The sequence below is a fragment of the Ceratotherium simum genome, chromosome 33 (assembly GCF_057802395.1).
Source record: "Ceratotherium simum simum isolate JZ-2026a chromosome 33, ASM5780239v1, whole genome shotgun sequence".
NCBI classification, from domain to species: Eukaryota; Metazoa; Chordata; class Mammalia; order Perissodactyla; family Rhinocerotidae; genus Ceratotherium; species Ceratotherium simum.
In genome coordinates, this window is record NC_141932.1 from 14,335,012 (window position 1) to 14,351,509 (window position 16,498).

The 16,498-nt window shown below is 50.1% G+C and overlaps 2 protein-coding genes across 2 annotated transcripts in view; both read right to left on the reverse strand.

Annotated features, from left to right (window-relative positions):
- LOC101387423 (sulfotransferase 2A1-like) overlaps positions 1-2,886 on the reverse strand; it is a 72,151-nt gene extending 69,265 nt beyond the window's left edge. Inside the window, exon 1 of the mRNA XM_087421918.1 lies at positions 2,835-2,886. Within this exon, the coding sequence (XP_087278044.1) occupies positions 2,835-2,886 (52 nt within the window). The remainder of the gene's footprint in view (positions 1-2,834) is intronic.
- Positions 2,887-9,428: 6,542 nt separating this feature from the next.
- On the reverse strand, positions 9,429-13,867 carry SELENOW (selenoprotein W). The gene is made up of 6 exons (XM_004440203.3): positions 13,758-13,867; positions 12,256-12,280; positions 12,106-12,159; positions 11,858-11,932; positions 11,652-11,750; positions 9,429-9,835 (listed from the first exon to the last, which is right to left on the reverse strand). Exons 1-5 carry the CDS (start codon positions 13,784-13,786, stop codon positions 11,670-11,672), a joined length of 264 nt encoding a protein of 87 aa, XP_004440260.2. The 5' UTR covers positions 13,787-13,867; the 3' UTR covers positions 9,429-9,835; positions 11,652-11,669.
- Positions 13,868-16,498: the final 2,631 nt, after the last annotated feature.

A 16,498-nucleotide genomic window follows, 5' to 3' on the forward strand; every position in this document is an offset into this window, starting at 1 on the left:
GACACAGAGTAGCTGAGTGGATTAAAAAACATGACCCAGGAGGAAGATGGGCACAGATGCTAGCTCAGGGCCAGTCTTCTCCAGCAAAAAGAGGAGGATTGGCATGGATGTTAGCTCAGGGCTGATCCTCCTCACAAAAAAAAAAAAAAAAAAAGACCCAAAAATATGCTGCACCCAGGAAACACATCTCAGCTCTAAAGACAAACACAGGCTCAGAATGAAGGGATGGAAGATGATACTCCAAGCGAATGGCAAACAAAAGAAAGCAGGTGTTGCCATAAGCAGACTTCAAGATAAACAAGTAATGAGAGACAAACAGTATATAATGATAGAAGGGACACTCCACCAAGAAGTCCTGGAGGTTTGGGCCAGAGCAATTAGGCAAGAAAAAGAAATAAAAGGAATCCAACTAGGCAATGGAGAAGTGAAACTCTCTCTGTTTGCAGACGACATGATTTTACACATAGAAAACCCTAAAGAATCCATCGGAAAACTATTAGAAATAACCAACAACTTCAGCAAAGTTGCAGGGTACAAAACCAACTTACAAAAGTCAGTTGCATTTCTATACACTAATAATGAACTAACAGAAAGAGAACTCAACAATACAATCCCATTTACAACCACAACAAAAAGAATAAAATATCTAGGAATAAATTTAACCAAGGAGGCGAAAGACCTATGCAATGAAAACTATAAGACATTATTGAAAGAAATTGATGACGACATAAATGGAAAGATATCCCATACACATGGATTGGAAGAATAAACATAGTTAAAATGTCCACACTACCTAAAGCAATCTACAGATTCAATGCAATCCCAATCAGAATCCCAATGACATTCTTCATAGAAATAGAGCAGAGAATCATAAAATTCATATGGGGCAACAAAAGACCCCGAATAGCTAAAGCAATCCTGAGAAAAAAGAACAAAGCTGGAGGCATCACAATCCCTGACTTCAAAATATACTACAAAGCTATAATAATCAAAACAGCATGGTACTTGTACAAAAACAGACACACAGATCAATGGAACAGAATTGAAAGCCCAGAAATGAAACCACACATATACGGATAGCTAATCTTTGACAAAGGAACTAATAACATACAGTGGGGAAAGGAAAGTCTCTTCAATAAATGGTGTTAGGAAAACTGGACAGCCACACGCAAAAGAATGAAAGTAGACCATTCTCTATTGCCATCCACAAAAATTAACTCAAAATGGATCAAACACTTGAAGGTAAGACCTGAAACCAGAAAACTCCTAGAAGAAAATATAGGCATTACACTCTTTGAGATCGGTCTTAGACGGATCTTTTCAAATACCGTGTCTACTCGGACAAGGGAAACAAAAGAAAAAATAAACAAGTGGTACTTCATCAGACTAAAGAGCTTCTGCAAGACAAAGGAAACCAGGAACAAAACCAAAAGACAACCCATCAACTGGGAGAAAATATTTTCAAGTCATATATCCAACAAGGGTTAAATCTCCATAATATATAAAGAACTCACACGACTGAACAACAAAGAAACAAACAACCTGATTTTAAAAATGGGCAGAGGATATGAACAGACATTTTTCCAAAGATGATATACAGATGGCCGATAGGCATATGAAAAAATGTTTAATATCACTAATCATCAGGGAAATGAAAACCAAAACTATACTAAGATAGCACCTCACGCCCGTTAGAATGGCTATAATCACCAAGACAAAAAAATAACAAATGTTGGAGAGGATGTGGAGAAACAGGAACCCTCATTCACTGCTGGTGGGAATGCAAACTGGTGCAGCCACTATGGAAAACAGTAAAGAGATTTCTCAAAAAATTAAAATAGAAATACCACACAATCCAGCTATCCCATTACTGGGTATTTATCCAAAGAACTTGGAATCAACAATTCAAAGAGATCTATGCAGCCCTATGTTCATCACAGCGTTATTCACTATAGCCAAGAAGTGGAAGCAACCCAAGTGTCCCTCGACTAATGAGTGGATAAAGAAGATGTGGTATATACACACAATGGAATACTACTCAGCCATAGAAAAAGACAAAATCGTCCCATTTGCAACAACATGGATGGACCTTGAGGGTATTATGTTAAGTGAAATAAGCCAGAAAGAGAAAAACAAACACATACGATTTCACTCATATGTGGAAGACAAACTAACACACAGACAGAGAAAATAGTTTAGTGGTTACCAGGGGGAAGGAGGTTGGGGGGTCGGCACAAGGGATGAAGGGGCACACTCATATGGTGACTGACAAATAATGTACAACTGAAATTTCACAATGTTACAAACGATTATGACCTCAATAAAAAAATAAATTTAAAAAAACGTTTAAGGAAGGACATTTTAGAACTGTCTAAATTTTTTTTTTTTTTGGTGAGGAAGATTGGCCCTGAGCTAACATCTGTGCCAATCTTCCTCTATTTCGTATATGAGACGCCACCACAGCATGGCTGATGAGCAGTGTGTAGGTCTGCACATGGGATCCAAACCTGCAAACCCTGGGCCGCCAAAGTGGAGTGTGTGAACTTAGCCACTATACCACCTGGCCAACCCCGAAACTGTCTAAATTTTTAGCATGAAGGATTTATTGGTGAGAAGGAGGGATTTGGGAAGGATTAAATGAGTCCCGTTGTATAAATCTTAACCAAGCCTCAGCATAGTGAATGCCCCAAAAATGGTCTCCGCCATTATGGCTAATAACAGTAGGGGATTTTCTTGGTCTCTTTCTCTGGCCCTCTGCCTGTCGCCTCCCTTCACTGTCTTCCTGTCTGGGTTCCCAGGCTCCATCTGTCTCTCATCTCCTGCCAGGGACCCACCTTCTTCTTCATCCACCTCCTGACCCTCTCCCCTCTCTTTCTCCTTGTGCATCTTGGACTCCCATCTCCTGTTCTTTGGATCTCTCTCACTCTGAGCATCTGGAGTGTAGAATAATTCAGAGCCAGATCAGATCCTGGGAGCTGGATCGGATCCAGGTGTCTGCTGTGTGACCTCGGGCAGGACACTACACCTCTCTGAGTCTCAGCACTCTCCACTGTAAAGGGGGGATTAAAACATATAATGGCCTGTACCTCTGTGGTCTTCCTCCCAAAACCCCGTAACCCCAATTGAATCAAGACAAAAACATGAGACAAATTCCAATACAGGGGCATCCTACAAAATGGATGAACTACAACATGGATGAACCTTGGAAACATCATGCCAAGTGTAAAAAGCACATAAGACCACATATTGTATGATTCTATTTCTATGAAATATCCAGAAGACGCACACTATAGACAGAAAGTGGATTAGCAGGTTAGCAGGCGCTAGAGGAAGAGGAGAATGGGGAGTGACTGCTTCATGGATTCAGGGTCTCTTTTCAGAGTGATGAAATGTTCTAGAACTAGAAGGTGGTGATAGTTGCATAACAGTGAGAAGGTACTAAATGTCACTGAATCAGTTGTACAGTTTAAGATGGTTCGAATGGTTATGTTAGGTGTATTTTACCTCAATTTAAAAAAAATGGCAGGAGGACAGACACAAAAGGAGAGTGTACCGCCAGGGTGCATTCCTCCTTCTTCCACTTTAAACACAGATGCGATGCCGGGAGCTGCAACGGCCCTCTTGCCACCACGAGGCAAAAACTAAGCAGATGAAAACGCAATAAGCTAAAGAAAGGAGAGAATGAAAAGACAGGAAAATTCTGAAACCTTGATTACATTATTGAGCTAACTACTACCCTCAAGACTTTTTAACAATAAATGTCTTTGAAGTTCAAAATTAAAAAGAAAAAAAAAAAAATGTGCGAGGAGCTGCCTGTCATGAGGTGCTGCAAAGTGGAGTCGCTGAGGGGTTGGGCTAAGGGGAGGGGAGGACTCAGTCTCTTCCCTGGATGGAGAGAAGAGAGGAAAGGCAGGGCGGCATAAAAAGCAGTTCTCTGAGTCAAGAAGAGAAGACCTCTGGATGCCACAATGCCACAGAGGCATTGAGGGCAAAATCTCTCATTTAGCACGTGACCCTGATCATACCCAATCCCAGCCCGGGGTTGCCTTGATCCCCCACCTCCATTTCCCTTGCTTCCTCCCTTCACCAAATCCTTACCCAGAGAGGTGAGGTCACTTCTCTGAGGTCCCACAGCCAGCAAGTAAGTAGTGAAGCGGGGACAGGTTACACACTAAACGGAAGGGGTCCAAAGAGGGAAGATGGGAAGATGTATCTTCCCTCTTCCTTATTTCTTTGAAAAGTATCATGTCACCAGGCCAAAGACGGTGATTCACTTGACTGTACTAAATCTCAATGACCGGAAGTGATTCCACTGGGGGGCACTGGGATCCCATAGGGATTCCCGGTGATCTGGGAAGGTGCAGTTCTCACAGCTGGCCACATGGTGTCGCTATAGGAAAAGGATTCACTGCATCGCCCAGCCCAGGCTGCACGTGAAGTTTTTGCTCAATTCCCTTTTCTTGAAGATGGAAGTTGTCTTAATGAAGCCAAATAGGATCACGGCACTCCCTCTTTCTCCTCCATGCATAAGGTAGAATTAAAATAACAAGACTGTAGTAGATATTTCCAGCGCTCACCATTTTTTCCGGCTATCCTCCCCTTCCTGACTGCAGGAAAACTGGGGTCCCCAGCGGGGTTCTGCAGGTGGGCGGGGCCATGTGATGATTCTGGCCAATGGGCTGCGACTAGAGGTGACGTGCGTCACTTCCTGGCTGATGCCTTCAAGAGCCAGTGTGTGATGCTCCAGTTGTTGTCCAGACGTGTGGACTGAGGATGCTGTGGGTCCAGGTGTGGCCAGAGGAGGATGGCATCTCCATCAGTCTAGATCTGCACTGTCCAATAAGATAGCCACTAGGCACACGTTACATACATTTGAATTAAATTTAAATAAAGTAAAATAAAACGTTCAGTTTCTCAGTCACGCCAACCACATTTCAAGCACTCAATAGCACCATGTGGCCAGTGGTTATGGGGTTGGACAGAGCAGATATAGAAAAAGGCCATCGTCACAGCAAATTCTATTGGACATGCTGCTCTAGATCGCTGAATAGGTCCATAGAGGATCGTCGCCCTGCAGAGGGCTTTGCACGTGTTGTGTTAATCCACTGTGATTTAGGTTTGGTTTTATTTGTTTCCACTGAAGCATAATTCAGCCTAGACTGATTTCTTGCATAAACAAAGAACTTGAGAGTCTTGTGTTATTTAAATTATCAGCTGGTGCCACAATGTGGCTTCGCTAAGCCAAACAAGAGCTGAGGATGATGACACCAGGCTGACCCCAAATACGAGCCGAGCTAGCAAAACGGTGCAGCAGGTCTTAGCCGCTCACCTGCCTCTCTTTGTGATCGCTCTCTGCCTGGCTTAGAACTAAACCACCGGAGAACTGTTTTACTAAGAAAATCATCAGAATCATTAGAAATGAAGACATGTGGGGGCTTTGTGTCTTGTCGCTATTATTGATGATTGTCTTGTGACTTTTCCCAGATGTCACTGGGAACAGATCTATGAAACACAGGCACAGTCTCATGAATTATCAGCATGTGGCTTAGGGGAGAAACTTTCATTTCTGTCCTCCTACATTGAGTGGCTCAAGGTTTGCGATTCATCCAGTTAGAACTGAATTTGATTTGAGGCAAGTGTGTACTTCGTGGCCATCAATAATTACAAAAACATTGAGTTCCTCAATTCTGAGGGATTCTAACGGTCTTCCTGTGACCTGCTGCTTTGGAAGTTATGAAACATCATTGCCATTGACCCAGCAATTGCACTCTGAGGTATATGCCCAAAGGAACTGAAAACAGACATTCACACACACACTTGTACACGAACGTTCACAGAAGCGCTATTCACAACAGCCAAAAAGTAGAAACAACCTAGGGCCAGCCCCGGTGGCCTACTGGTTAAGTTCAGCACGCTCCATTTCAGTGGCCTGGGTTCAGTTCCAGGTATGGACCTACACCACTTGTCCGTCAGTGGCCATGCTGTGCCGGTGGCTCACATACAAAAACAGGAAGACTGGTAATGGTTGTCAGTTCAAGGTGAATCTTCCTCAGCAAAAAAACAAAAGTAAAAACAACCTAAATGGCCAAATGTGGCACATCCATACAGTGGAATATTATTCAACCATAAAAAGGAGTGAAGCACTGATACATGCTATGCCATGGCTGAACCTTGAACACGCTGTGCTAAATGAAAGAAACCAGACACAACATAGATTACTGATTGCTCAGGGCTGGGGGGGGTGGAGGGCTGCCAAAGGGTATGCGAGTTTCTCTTTGTGATGACAACAATGTTCTAAAATTGACTGTGGTGACGGTTGCCTATATCTGTGAATATAGTAAAAACCACTGAATTGTACACTTTAGATGGGTGAATTGTATGGTATGTGAGTTACATCTCAATAAAGATATTTTTTTTTAAAGTATCCTTTCTGAAGCTGTGGTTTTCATAGTTCTCAGGCACTTTTCCTCTTATCTTTGCCCACTGACCAGTCTCTTCCAGGCATCTGTGGTTTCACAGATGTGTCCAACTAAGAAGCCTCTGACGCTGGGATTTTCGCATCCAGATGCTTCTTTGTAGCATCCAGTGGATCTCCTCACGTCAGCACACCACCCAGTGGCTCGAACTATCAGAGAGGGGAATGCGGGCCTTATTAGGCATGATCCATTGGCTCCAACATTTTCCAGAGTTTTCCTAGCAGGATTGGTAGAGCTCCCAATTTGTCAGCCCACAATCAGGGTCAGAGGTGTCAAAACAAAAACAGTAACATCCTCTTGTTTGGGGGGCCTTTTATAAATATTCCGGTGGATTTTATACAAATGAAATTTTGTTCATATGTTTTAGCGATTTGAATCAACTTTTTCAGGATAGGTAGATGCACATAAGATATATAAATGGCTCTCAGGGAAAGGACTTCTCTATTTCTAGTTTGGAAATACCTTTATTTATTAATACTCACCAGGACCTACCCTTTATAAAACGGATCATAAAGGTAGTTTTTTTTTTTTTTTTTTTTTTTTTAAAGACTTTATTTATTTTATTTTTCCCCCCAAAGCCCCAGTGGATAGTTGTGTGTCGTAGCTGCACATCCTTCTAGTTGCTGTATGTGGGACTCGGCCTCAGGATGAACGGAGAAGTGGTGCCTCGATGCGCACCCGGGATCCGAACCCGGGCCGCCAGCATCGCAGCGCGCACACTTAACCACCAAGCCACAGGGCCGGCCCTAAAGGTAGTTTTTAAAACCTCACTGATTCATCCACATTGTCATGGCCCACCTCACCCAGAATCAGCTGGGATAGTGAAATGTCAAAACCGAGTTCTTGGGCCAGCCCCGTGGCTTAGCGGTTGGGTGCGCGCGCTCCGCTACTGGCGGCCCGGGTTCGGATCCCAGGCGCGCACCTACGCACCGCTTCTCTGGCCATGCTGAGGCCGCGTCCCACATACAGCAACTAGAAGGCTGTGCAACTATGACACACAGCTATCTACTGGGGCTTTGGGGGAAAAAAAGAATTGGCAATAGATGTTGGCTCAGAGCCGGTCTTCCTCAGCAAAAAGAGGAGGATTAGCACGGATATTAGCCTGATCTTCCTCACAAAAATTAAAAAAAAAAAAAAAATGGAGTTCTTAAAAAATAAATTGGGTTGTTTGTGCAGACACAGGACAGAAGTGGCCGGACTCCCACAGCTCTCACAGTCTTGCCCCATGAAATATTAGTAAGTGGGCCTGTGAGACTTGTAGTCACTTCCCAGTGTCCCCCCACTGGCAGAAACTCAAGGCCTCTTGTGGCGTTGGCTTGGAACTGGCACTCTGTGACTCTGCCTCATTCAATTGGCCGAAGTCGGTCATGTGGTCAAACCCAAAGAGGAGGTGAGGTGGTATAGCTCATCTCTAGTGGGAGCACCATAAAGGGGGAAAGGCATAGATGTGTGGAGGGGTAAAACATTGTGGCCAAAGACATAATCCACCACACCACCCTTCTAGCATCTTCTTCCAATCAGCCTCAGGTTTTCTCCTAAACACAGGAATCAGGGACCCACTTCGCACCACACCCGTGACAGATACGCAAAGCTCCAGATGGTGTCCGGAGACCACCTTAACCTTGGCTGGCTGACCGCTAGAAATTCAACCCTGAGTTAGCTATAGTTCTGTATATATTAATAATGTTAATATATACATTATGGTATAACATATATCCAATGGAATGACCCTCTAAAACAACCTTCCAGACCTGTTACAAATGAGGTAACTGGAGAAATTCCAGAAAATCTTCAAGAGGACAGGACTCGGTCTGTTTGTCCATAAGGAGTTCCCGCTTCTGACTTTGGCTGTTGTCCCTAACATGGTTGCCATTTGTCGCCCAACATGGAGGTCCAGCCGTGCCTCCTCTGAACTGGGGTAGAGACTGCCGAGACCCTGAGCTGACTGCATCAAAGGTTTCCACTCCTCACCCCTCCCACGTGGCTTTGCAACAGCTCCCACGGAGCATGGGGAGCTCATTAGTCCATTTCATGACCCCTTGACTTTGGGTTCAGCCACGTGACTGGCTTGAACAGCAGATGGAACATAAGGGGTGACATGGACAAAGGCTTGAAGAGTGCTCTATCTGCTTTTACCACCTTGAGAACTGTGTGGTTCTCAACCAAGCCCGGTGGTCCCAGGACTGGGGGGTTCCGAGGCCCAGGGAGCCACGTGACTGTTCTGCCTCCAGCCATGGACCTCTTGGCGCCACTTCTGCCCTATCCTGCCGACGAGATCACAACCCACCTGGACGCACAGGGAGGGGCGCAGGCCCAGCTCTGCACAGGAGCGCTGTGACCCTGGGCTGAATAAAGTCCCCCCTCAAGTTCATATTGAAGCCCTAACCCCCAGGAACCAGCATGTGAGTGTACTTGGAGTCAGGGCCTTTCAAGAGGCCATGAAGCTCAAACGAGGCCACTAAGGCAGCCCTAAGCCAAGGACTGGTGCCTTCTGAGAGGGAACCTGGACACACCCAAGTCACCAGGGTGGACCCGCAGAGACCATGTGACGACGCAGCAAGAAGGCAGCCAGCCCTCTGCAAGCAGAGACCTCAGAAGACCCAAACCCATGATATCTGATCTGGGACTTCCAGCCTCCAGAACTACGAGAAATTAACTGCCTGGTGTTCGAGCCCCCAGCCTGTGGTATTTTGGGAAGGCCACCCTAGCTGACCAAGAGTGTCAGAAAAATGTGGATCCACAAGATTGATTTGAACAAAAGAGCTGGGTCTCGTTTGAATAAAATCACCCCTGCATGTTTCTTCATTTGTGTAACCTCAGAGCTGCCAAAAGTGCTTATTTATTAGCAAGGGCCTGGCGCAGGGATGCGCGATACCTGGTGGCTAATTTCCTGCAGTGGAGACCGGGGGAGGAGGTTCCGGGGGAAAAGAGACGCACGCAGACACAGGCACGTTTTGCTAAACTCATCCAGTGTTTACTGAATTGTGAACGTTGCAGTCGTTGCTGAGTTCTGAGATTCACTCATCCTGGTCCCTCTCTCAGCTCCCCGTTGAGAAGGAAGCCTGGAGCAGGACCATCCCACACGCCCAAGGGAAGACCGGGGGGGGGGGGGGACGACACGGGGGATGCAGGGAGCTGGGGACAAGTCAGGGAGAGGAAGGAGCAGGGCCAGCGTGCAAAGCCAGACTCCCAGGACACAGACACACACTCACACACACACAGGCAAAGTCCAGGGGCGTCAATCTCTGCCCCACCCGGCGTCCGCGAGAACCTCAGGGAAAGACCAGGCGTCCAGGGGACATTTCAGCCCTTCCCGTCACGAAGCAGCTGCCGAGGGGGGCCGGGCCAAGGCCGCTGGACTGCAGAGAGAAGGGGTGGGAGGGGGGTCAGCTGCACGGGGAGAGGCCGGGCTGGGGCCTGTGACGAAGAGAGATAAGAGGGAGACGGGGAAAATGCTGTCCCCGAGAGAAACGGAGGCACGAGGAAAATGGGGTGCCCATGAGGAAAAGAGTGTAACCCATCAAGACGGGTTGGTTAAGACTTAGTCCTCCGTTGAGTTTGTCGTGAGAAACTCTGATGAGAAAAATGAGGCAGACGGAAGGCTGACGGGCGGCCACCAGCAGACCTGATATAGAGAGCTTGACACATAGGCCCCACGGGGAGCTGTTCCCGCAGAAGCCACTGACAGCTGAAACTGGCTTCTCTGATACCCCCGTCGGCCCACTCCAGCTCGGGGTGCCCCACACAGTCCTCTTCTCTAATCACCAGCTGGTCAGCACCCACCGTGCAGAGGACTCACCCCACCCGCACACAGGTGCCCTCGCCCCAGCGCCTGGGAGGAACCTCTAAGCCCCTGGCATGTCCTGCCTGGTAAGAGTGACTTGGTCCGCCTAGGGCCACACCAGACAATCTGTGCTAAAATGTGATTGATGGGGGGGCCCTGGGCCACACGGTAGCAGCTCTTGACCTCACAAGGGGCTGGAGATGAAGGTCAGGCACACCTATGTGACCACCCCAATAAAAACCCTGGACACCAAGGCTCAGGTGAACATCCCTGCTTGGCGATACCCCGTGCGTGTTGTCACACATCAGTGGGAGAATTAAGTGCCGTCCACACAACTCCACTGGGAGAGAGAACTGGAAGCTGGCGCCCAGTCTGTCCTGGACCCTGCCCCCTGGGCCTCTTCCCTTCACTGACTTTAACCTCTATCCTTTCACTGTAATAAATCGTAACCACGGGTATAACAGCTTTGCTGAGTTCTGTGAGTCCTTCCAGCAAACTGTTGAATCTCAGGGTGGTCTTCGGTGGCCTCACAAAACATGCATCCTCCCTCCTTTCTCTTATATAAATCCCATTTTTGCTCATGTTGGATGAAATCATCCATGGATGGATCTCTCTGGAATCCAAGTAAACCTCCTGCTGATTTAGCAGACGCCCCTGAGTTACTGACAGTTTGGAAGTGGCCAACGGTGGGTCCATACAGGGGACATGCTCTAGCTTAGTCTTTACCAATTCAGATCCCACCACGGAGGCACCCTAGGTTCCTTACAGCAACAGTCCACATGCATAAGCTCATGCAGCTTTGAGATCATGCAATTCTTGCTTTTTTTTTTTTTTTTAACACAGGAAGACCCACTTCACTTCTGATCTGCACGTGAGGTAGAACATTCGTATTCCTGTACTGCATGACTTCAAATTTGCAAGTCCAAATTCACATTGACCGTGACCTCACTCTGCTCTAGTAAAGGACCCTAAGAAATGGAACTTCAGCGTGAAGTGTTTGAGAACCAGTTTTCTGGTGCAAAGCATGCTGGGGACAGATACTTGGGTCCAGTTTCCTGGGATGGGATACTCAGTCCTAGACCACCGGGGGTGTGAACTGACACTCCAGTTCAGAGGGAGAAAGTGCTTCCAGGCTCAGGAACTAGCACTTGGTTCTGGACTGGGCCAGTAATCAGTGCCCAGTTCTAGAACATGAAGGGTTTGCGGCTCATCTAGGACATATTGGCTTGAAAACTGGAAGTCTGGCTCAGAAGGTGCTGATGATCCAGAGAGTAATATGCAAATGGCTACTTGCTCTGGAAAGTACTGGGCTGGAAACTAGCACTCAGGTTCTCAGTACATTAGGAACCAGGATCCCCCCCGCCCCGAGAGAGGCAGAGAGGCCCCCTCACCTCTGCCTTCAGGGCACCTCAGCCCTGAGCCAAGGCGGCTTTGATGGCGGCCACCAGCTTCAGAAACTTGCTCTCCGTGTCCACGAAGCCATCACCTCCCTGGGGACAGGAGGAAGGGGGAAGGGGTGAGCTGGGACCAAGACAGCAATGCCAGCCCCAAGCCCTCTCAAGCCCCAAAACAAGGCGGGATGGACAGACAGACATACCTTCTTGGAGTGAACCAACTTCCCTGCTACTGTCACTTCAAAGAACCCGGTGACCTGGGGTGTCCCCTCGCCACACTGGGAAGAGAGAGATGATGGAGGAGCTGAGACGCCCTCTTGGGGACGCCACCCCCGCCCAAAGAATGGAGAACACGGGGGAAGGGGGGGGCTGACTCAAACCACCCCCCCTGCCATCCAGGGCTGAGGGACAGACAAGGTGACCCATTCCTTCCCCCATCCCCAAGACTCACGATGTCCAGGCGTCCAGGGAACTCATCTTCTAGCTTCTTCTTCAGCTGAAGATACTGAAAGCGGGTGGGAGGTCTCAATAGGGGTCGACAGGGGCCACAGTGGCTAGCCCTCCTCCCCCGACATCCCCCTGGGGCGGCCACTCTGCTTACCTTGGGCTTGTAGCCTCAAGCGCCACTGGTGGGAGACAGTCCAAGAGAGCAGGTCCCAGGGGAGAGACAGAGACAGGTGGAGACCCAGGGAGAGCAGGGGAGAGGCGGGCGGGCAGGTGGGGGGCCAGGAAGAGATGAAGAGGGGCACAGATGCCCTCAAGAGAGGAGAGCACAGACACACAAAGGGTTGGGGGGCGGCACAGAGATGGGGAGACAGGGACACGGGAAGGAGGTGGTCACCCACACAAGGAAACCGACACAGAGCAAGGGAGACGACATAGCGAGGGGGCGCAGACAAGAGGGTGACAAAGCAAGCCCACAAGTATGAGACAGAGGAGAGAAGGCAAGAGGGAGGGAAACAGACACTGGGTTAGGACAAGATTGCAGAAACGCACCCCCCCACCCCCCCACCCGCTGCGGGAAGGGCCCAGTGAAGCCATTACTCCCGGCCTCCCGCAGCCTCCCAGCCCTTGGAATGAAACCCAAACGCTTCCCCAACCCCCACAGCCGGCTATTTCGGGGTGGAGTCTGACGCCCAGGCCTGTGAGGGCCTCACAATGTCACTCCACCCTGCGCTTTGCTGAGGGGGCAGGGACGTTTCTAACGCTGAGACAGATCAGAGCCTTTCAAAACCCGCGCTGGGCACTGCACGACCGCAGACCCAGGTTCGAGCCACCCCTGCCACCTGCAGTCTGGACCTCAAGACAGACCTCACCCCCCCCACTCCCGGCCCCAGTTTCCTCATCTGTAGAGTGGACCCAAAAATTCCCCTCCCTCCCTCCCTCCAGGGGTTTCTGGGAGGGGGCATTCACTGAACGTGCATTTATTAGGCGCCACCAGGCCTCTGCACGCCAGCAGAGTAGCGGGCGCCAGAGGAATGAAGCAGTCAACAAGAGAAAGAAAAGCCTCTGCCTTCCTGGGACTTGCACTCCAGCCGGTGAATTAATTCCGTCAAACACTTTTGCCACTGACGCACAGCACTCCATCCTTGATAACTATTAAGATCCCTCTCTCTCCCTCTACAGATGGGGAAACTGAGGCCAGAAAGGGAGGAGGGTTAGCAGCTAGAGGCGCCCACTGTATGCACTCCTTTCCAAACACACACCGGAACATGGAACATTCTCGAACCTTCTCGCCCCGCTGTCCCCACCCCCGTGACTGCTCAGGAAATTGTGGGTGGGGGAACCTAACGCTGGACGGAGGTTCCTCTTTCAACACAAAACTGATCCCCACCCGCTCCCCAAACCCAGCCCCGGAGTCGGGGGTTCCCAAGGGACACCCACGTGTCTCGGTTCCACCTTTTATAGTAACCGAGACTTCCGAAATGTCACAAACCGGGGAGGGGGTCAGCGCCCTCTCCTCTCCGCCCCACCCCACGCCACCCCACCTACGCGGGATCCCTGTCCTCCTGGAGGGACGCCCCCCCCCCGGCGCCCAGGTCCGTGGGGACGGAGGGTGGGGTCAGGCGGGGGTCGGGAGGGGTTTCTGGCCGTCGTGCTCACCAGTAAACGACTCGGACGGCGAGCGCCATGGTTCGGGAGCGCAGCGACCACGACAGCGCGGACGCACAACCGACCTCCGGCGGGGACGCGCGAGGTCTGCGGCGGGCGAGCCTCCGCGCAAAGGGCGGCTCCTCCGCGTCCGTGGCGCGAACCAACGCGGGGGGGGAACGGAGGGGACAAAGGCCCGCAGACGGGGACAAGGGGCCCTGCAGCCGCCATCATGAGTCCCCCCATGCAGGCCGCCCTTCTCTCCCCCGATGGGGCGGGGGGCGCCCCGACAGAGGGAGTCTCCGGGGGAAGCCTCTGCGCGCCCCCTCCCGGATCCCCCTCCGGGCGAGAATGGTATGGCCCCGGGGGCGGGGCTCAGGGCCCAGGGCTTCTGGCTGGATACGGAGTTGCAGACGAGGGTGGTGGGTGTACAGCGGCGCCGGGAGGGGGCGCTGTGGGCCCCTCTCCTCCCCGGAGAGGGCGGGAGGGGCGCCCCAAAGGGTTCGGGTGCGCCAGGGCTGGTGCACGGAGCTGAGGTCAGCAGTGAGAGCTTCAGGGCCCCAGGCTGCCTTATTAGGGCCTGGCAGCTGGATCCGGGCGCCGCCTGATCGCCATTGCGCCTTCCAGCCCTCTCCTAGAGGAGGGGCTCACGGAAGGTGCTGGAAGCTGGCTGCTGAGTTAAGGGGTTAGGGCACGGACGCCTCTCTGTGACCTTCAGCTTCCCCGTTTGGAAGATGGGCGCCATCGCCTTCAGGGAATAGACTGCGTGCCTACCTGCGGTCCTAATTCCGGGGATTTAGCGGTGAAAAAACAGACAAAGCTCCTTCTCTCGTGGGAATGATTTGGCCGGTGGGGATAAGGGATATGAAGCAACGTGAAAATAGTGCTTCCCCGGGAGGGGGGGGGGGTTTGATGTGAGCGTTAAACGAGTTCCTACACGTGGAAAGAGCTAGAACAGCGTCTGGCACAGCGGTCAGGTCAATGGAGGTGAACTCTGCCCGAGGTCTCCCCGCCCCAGCCTCCTTATTCCCCTCCCTCGGCCGCACCTGCTGGGTCCCTGATATCTCAGCACAGGGGGCAAAGTTCAAGTCCCGCTCCACCTCTGTGGCAGGCTGTGTGGCTTCTGACCCCCCGGGGTTTGGGGAGGATGTAATGAGCCTGTGATCTAGAGAGCTTACAGGCTGGGCACAGGCAATGTCCCATAAACAGAGGTCTTTTTCAGTGGGTTCCAGGGTCCCCAGAATAAGAACCCAAACTGGAGCATGATCTGCCCCAGCCTGGTCCCATCCTTGTCGCCATGCCCTGGCCACACAGTCTCCTGACTGAGCTCAACCACTTTCTTCCTCTGGGCCTTTGCACGTGCTGTTTCTACCCTCTCCTGCAGCCTGATTCCTGCTGGTCCTCCAAGAATCAGCTCCAACATGTTGTAGGGGAAATTTTGTGTTTCCGTGGAAGACTATGCCTTGTCTATATTACATCTCTATTAGTTTGCTAGGGCCGTCGTCACAAAGTAACGTAAACTGAGTGGCTTAAACCACAGAAATTTATCTCACAGTTCTAGAGGCCAGAAATCCGAGATAAGGTGTCAGCAGGGTTGGTTCCTTCAGAAGGCTGTGAGAAAGATTCTATTCCAGGCCTCTGTCCCAGCTTCTCGGGGTTTGCTGGCCATCTTTGGCATTCCTTGGCTTCTAGAAGCATCGCCCTGATCTCTGCCTTCATCTTCACCCAGCGTTCTCCTGTGTGTGTGTGTGTGTGTGTGTGAGAAATTTCCCTATTTTATTGTGTGTGTGTGTGTGTGTGTGTGTGAGGAAGATCAGCCCTGAGCTAACATCTGATGCCACTTCTCCTCTTTTTGCCAAGGAAGATTGGCCCTGGGCTAACATCTGTGCCCATCTTCCTCTACTTTATATGGGACACCACCATAGTATGGCTTGACAAGCAGTGAATCAGTGCGCACCCAGGATCCGAACCTGCGACCCCTGGGCCACCGAAGCAGAGCGCATGCACTTAACCACTTGCACCACTGGGCTGGCCCCAATTTCCCCATTTTATAAGGACACCAGTCATGTTGGATTAGGGCTCCCCTTATTCCGATATGATCTCATCTTAACTAATCACATCTGCAATGACCCTATTTCCAAATAAGGCCGTAGTCTGAGGTACTGGGGGTTAGAACTTCGACATATTAATTTTGGGTGGGACACCATTTAACCTATAACAACATCATTCAGAGTGATATGATTCTATAGGATCTACTTTACAACTCCGTAAATTGTAGGTAAGTGATGGCAGTGCAAAATAATTCTTTTCTACAGACATGCAAATGAATTCTGTCTGGTAGGGGGACAATTCTTTCCCCCATCTTAGTCCATCCGGGCTGCTATAACAAAATATCACAGCCTGGGTGGCTGATAAACAACCGAAATTTATTGCTCACGGTTCTGGGGGCTGGGAAATCCAAGATGAAGGTGCCAGCTGGTCGGGAAACGGCTCTCCTCTTGGTTCATAGGTGGCACCTTCTGGCTGTGTCATCATCTGGTGGAAGGGGCTAGGGATCTCTCTGGAGCCTCTTTTATAAGGCACTAATCTCATTCGCGAAGGCCCCACCCTCTTGACTTAAGCACCTCCCAAGGTCCATCTCCTAATAACATCTCTTTGGGGGCTAGGATTTCAACATGGATTTGGGGGGGACACAAACATTCAGACCAGAGAAACCCCCCCAAATGTTTTGCCTCCATTTGCACATTTGTTCC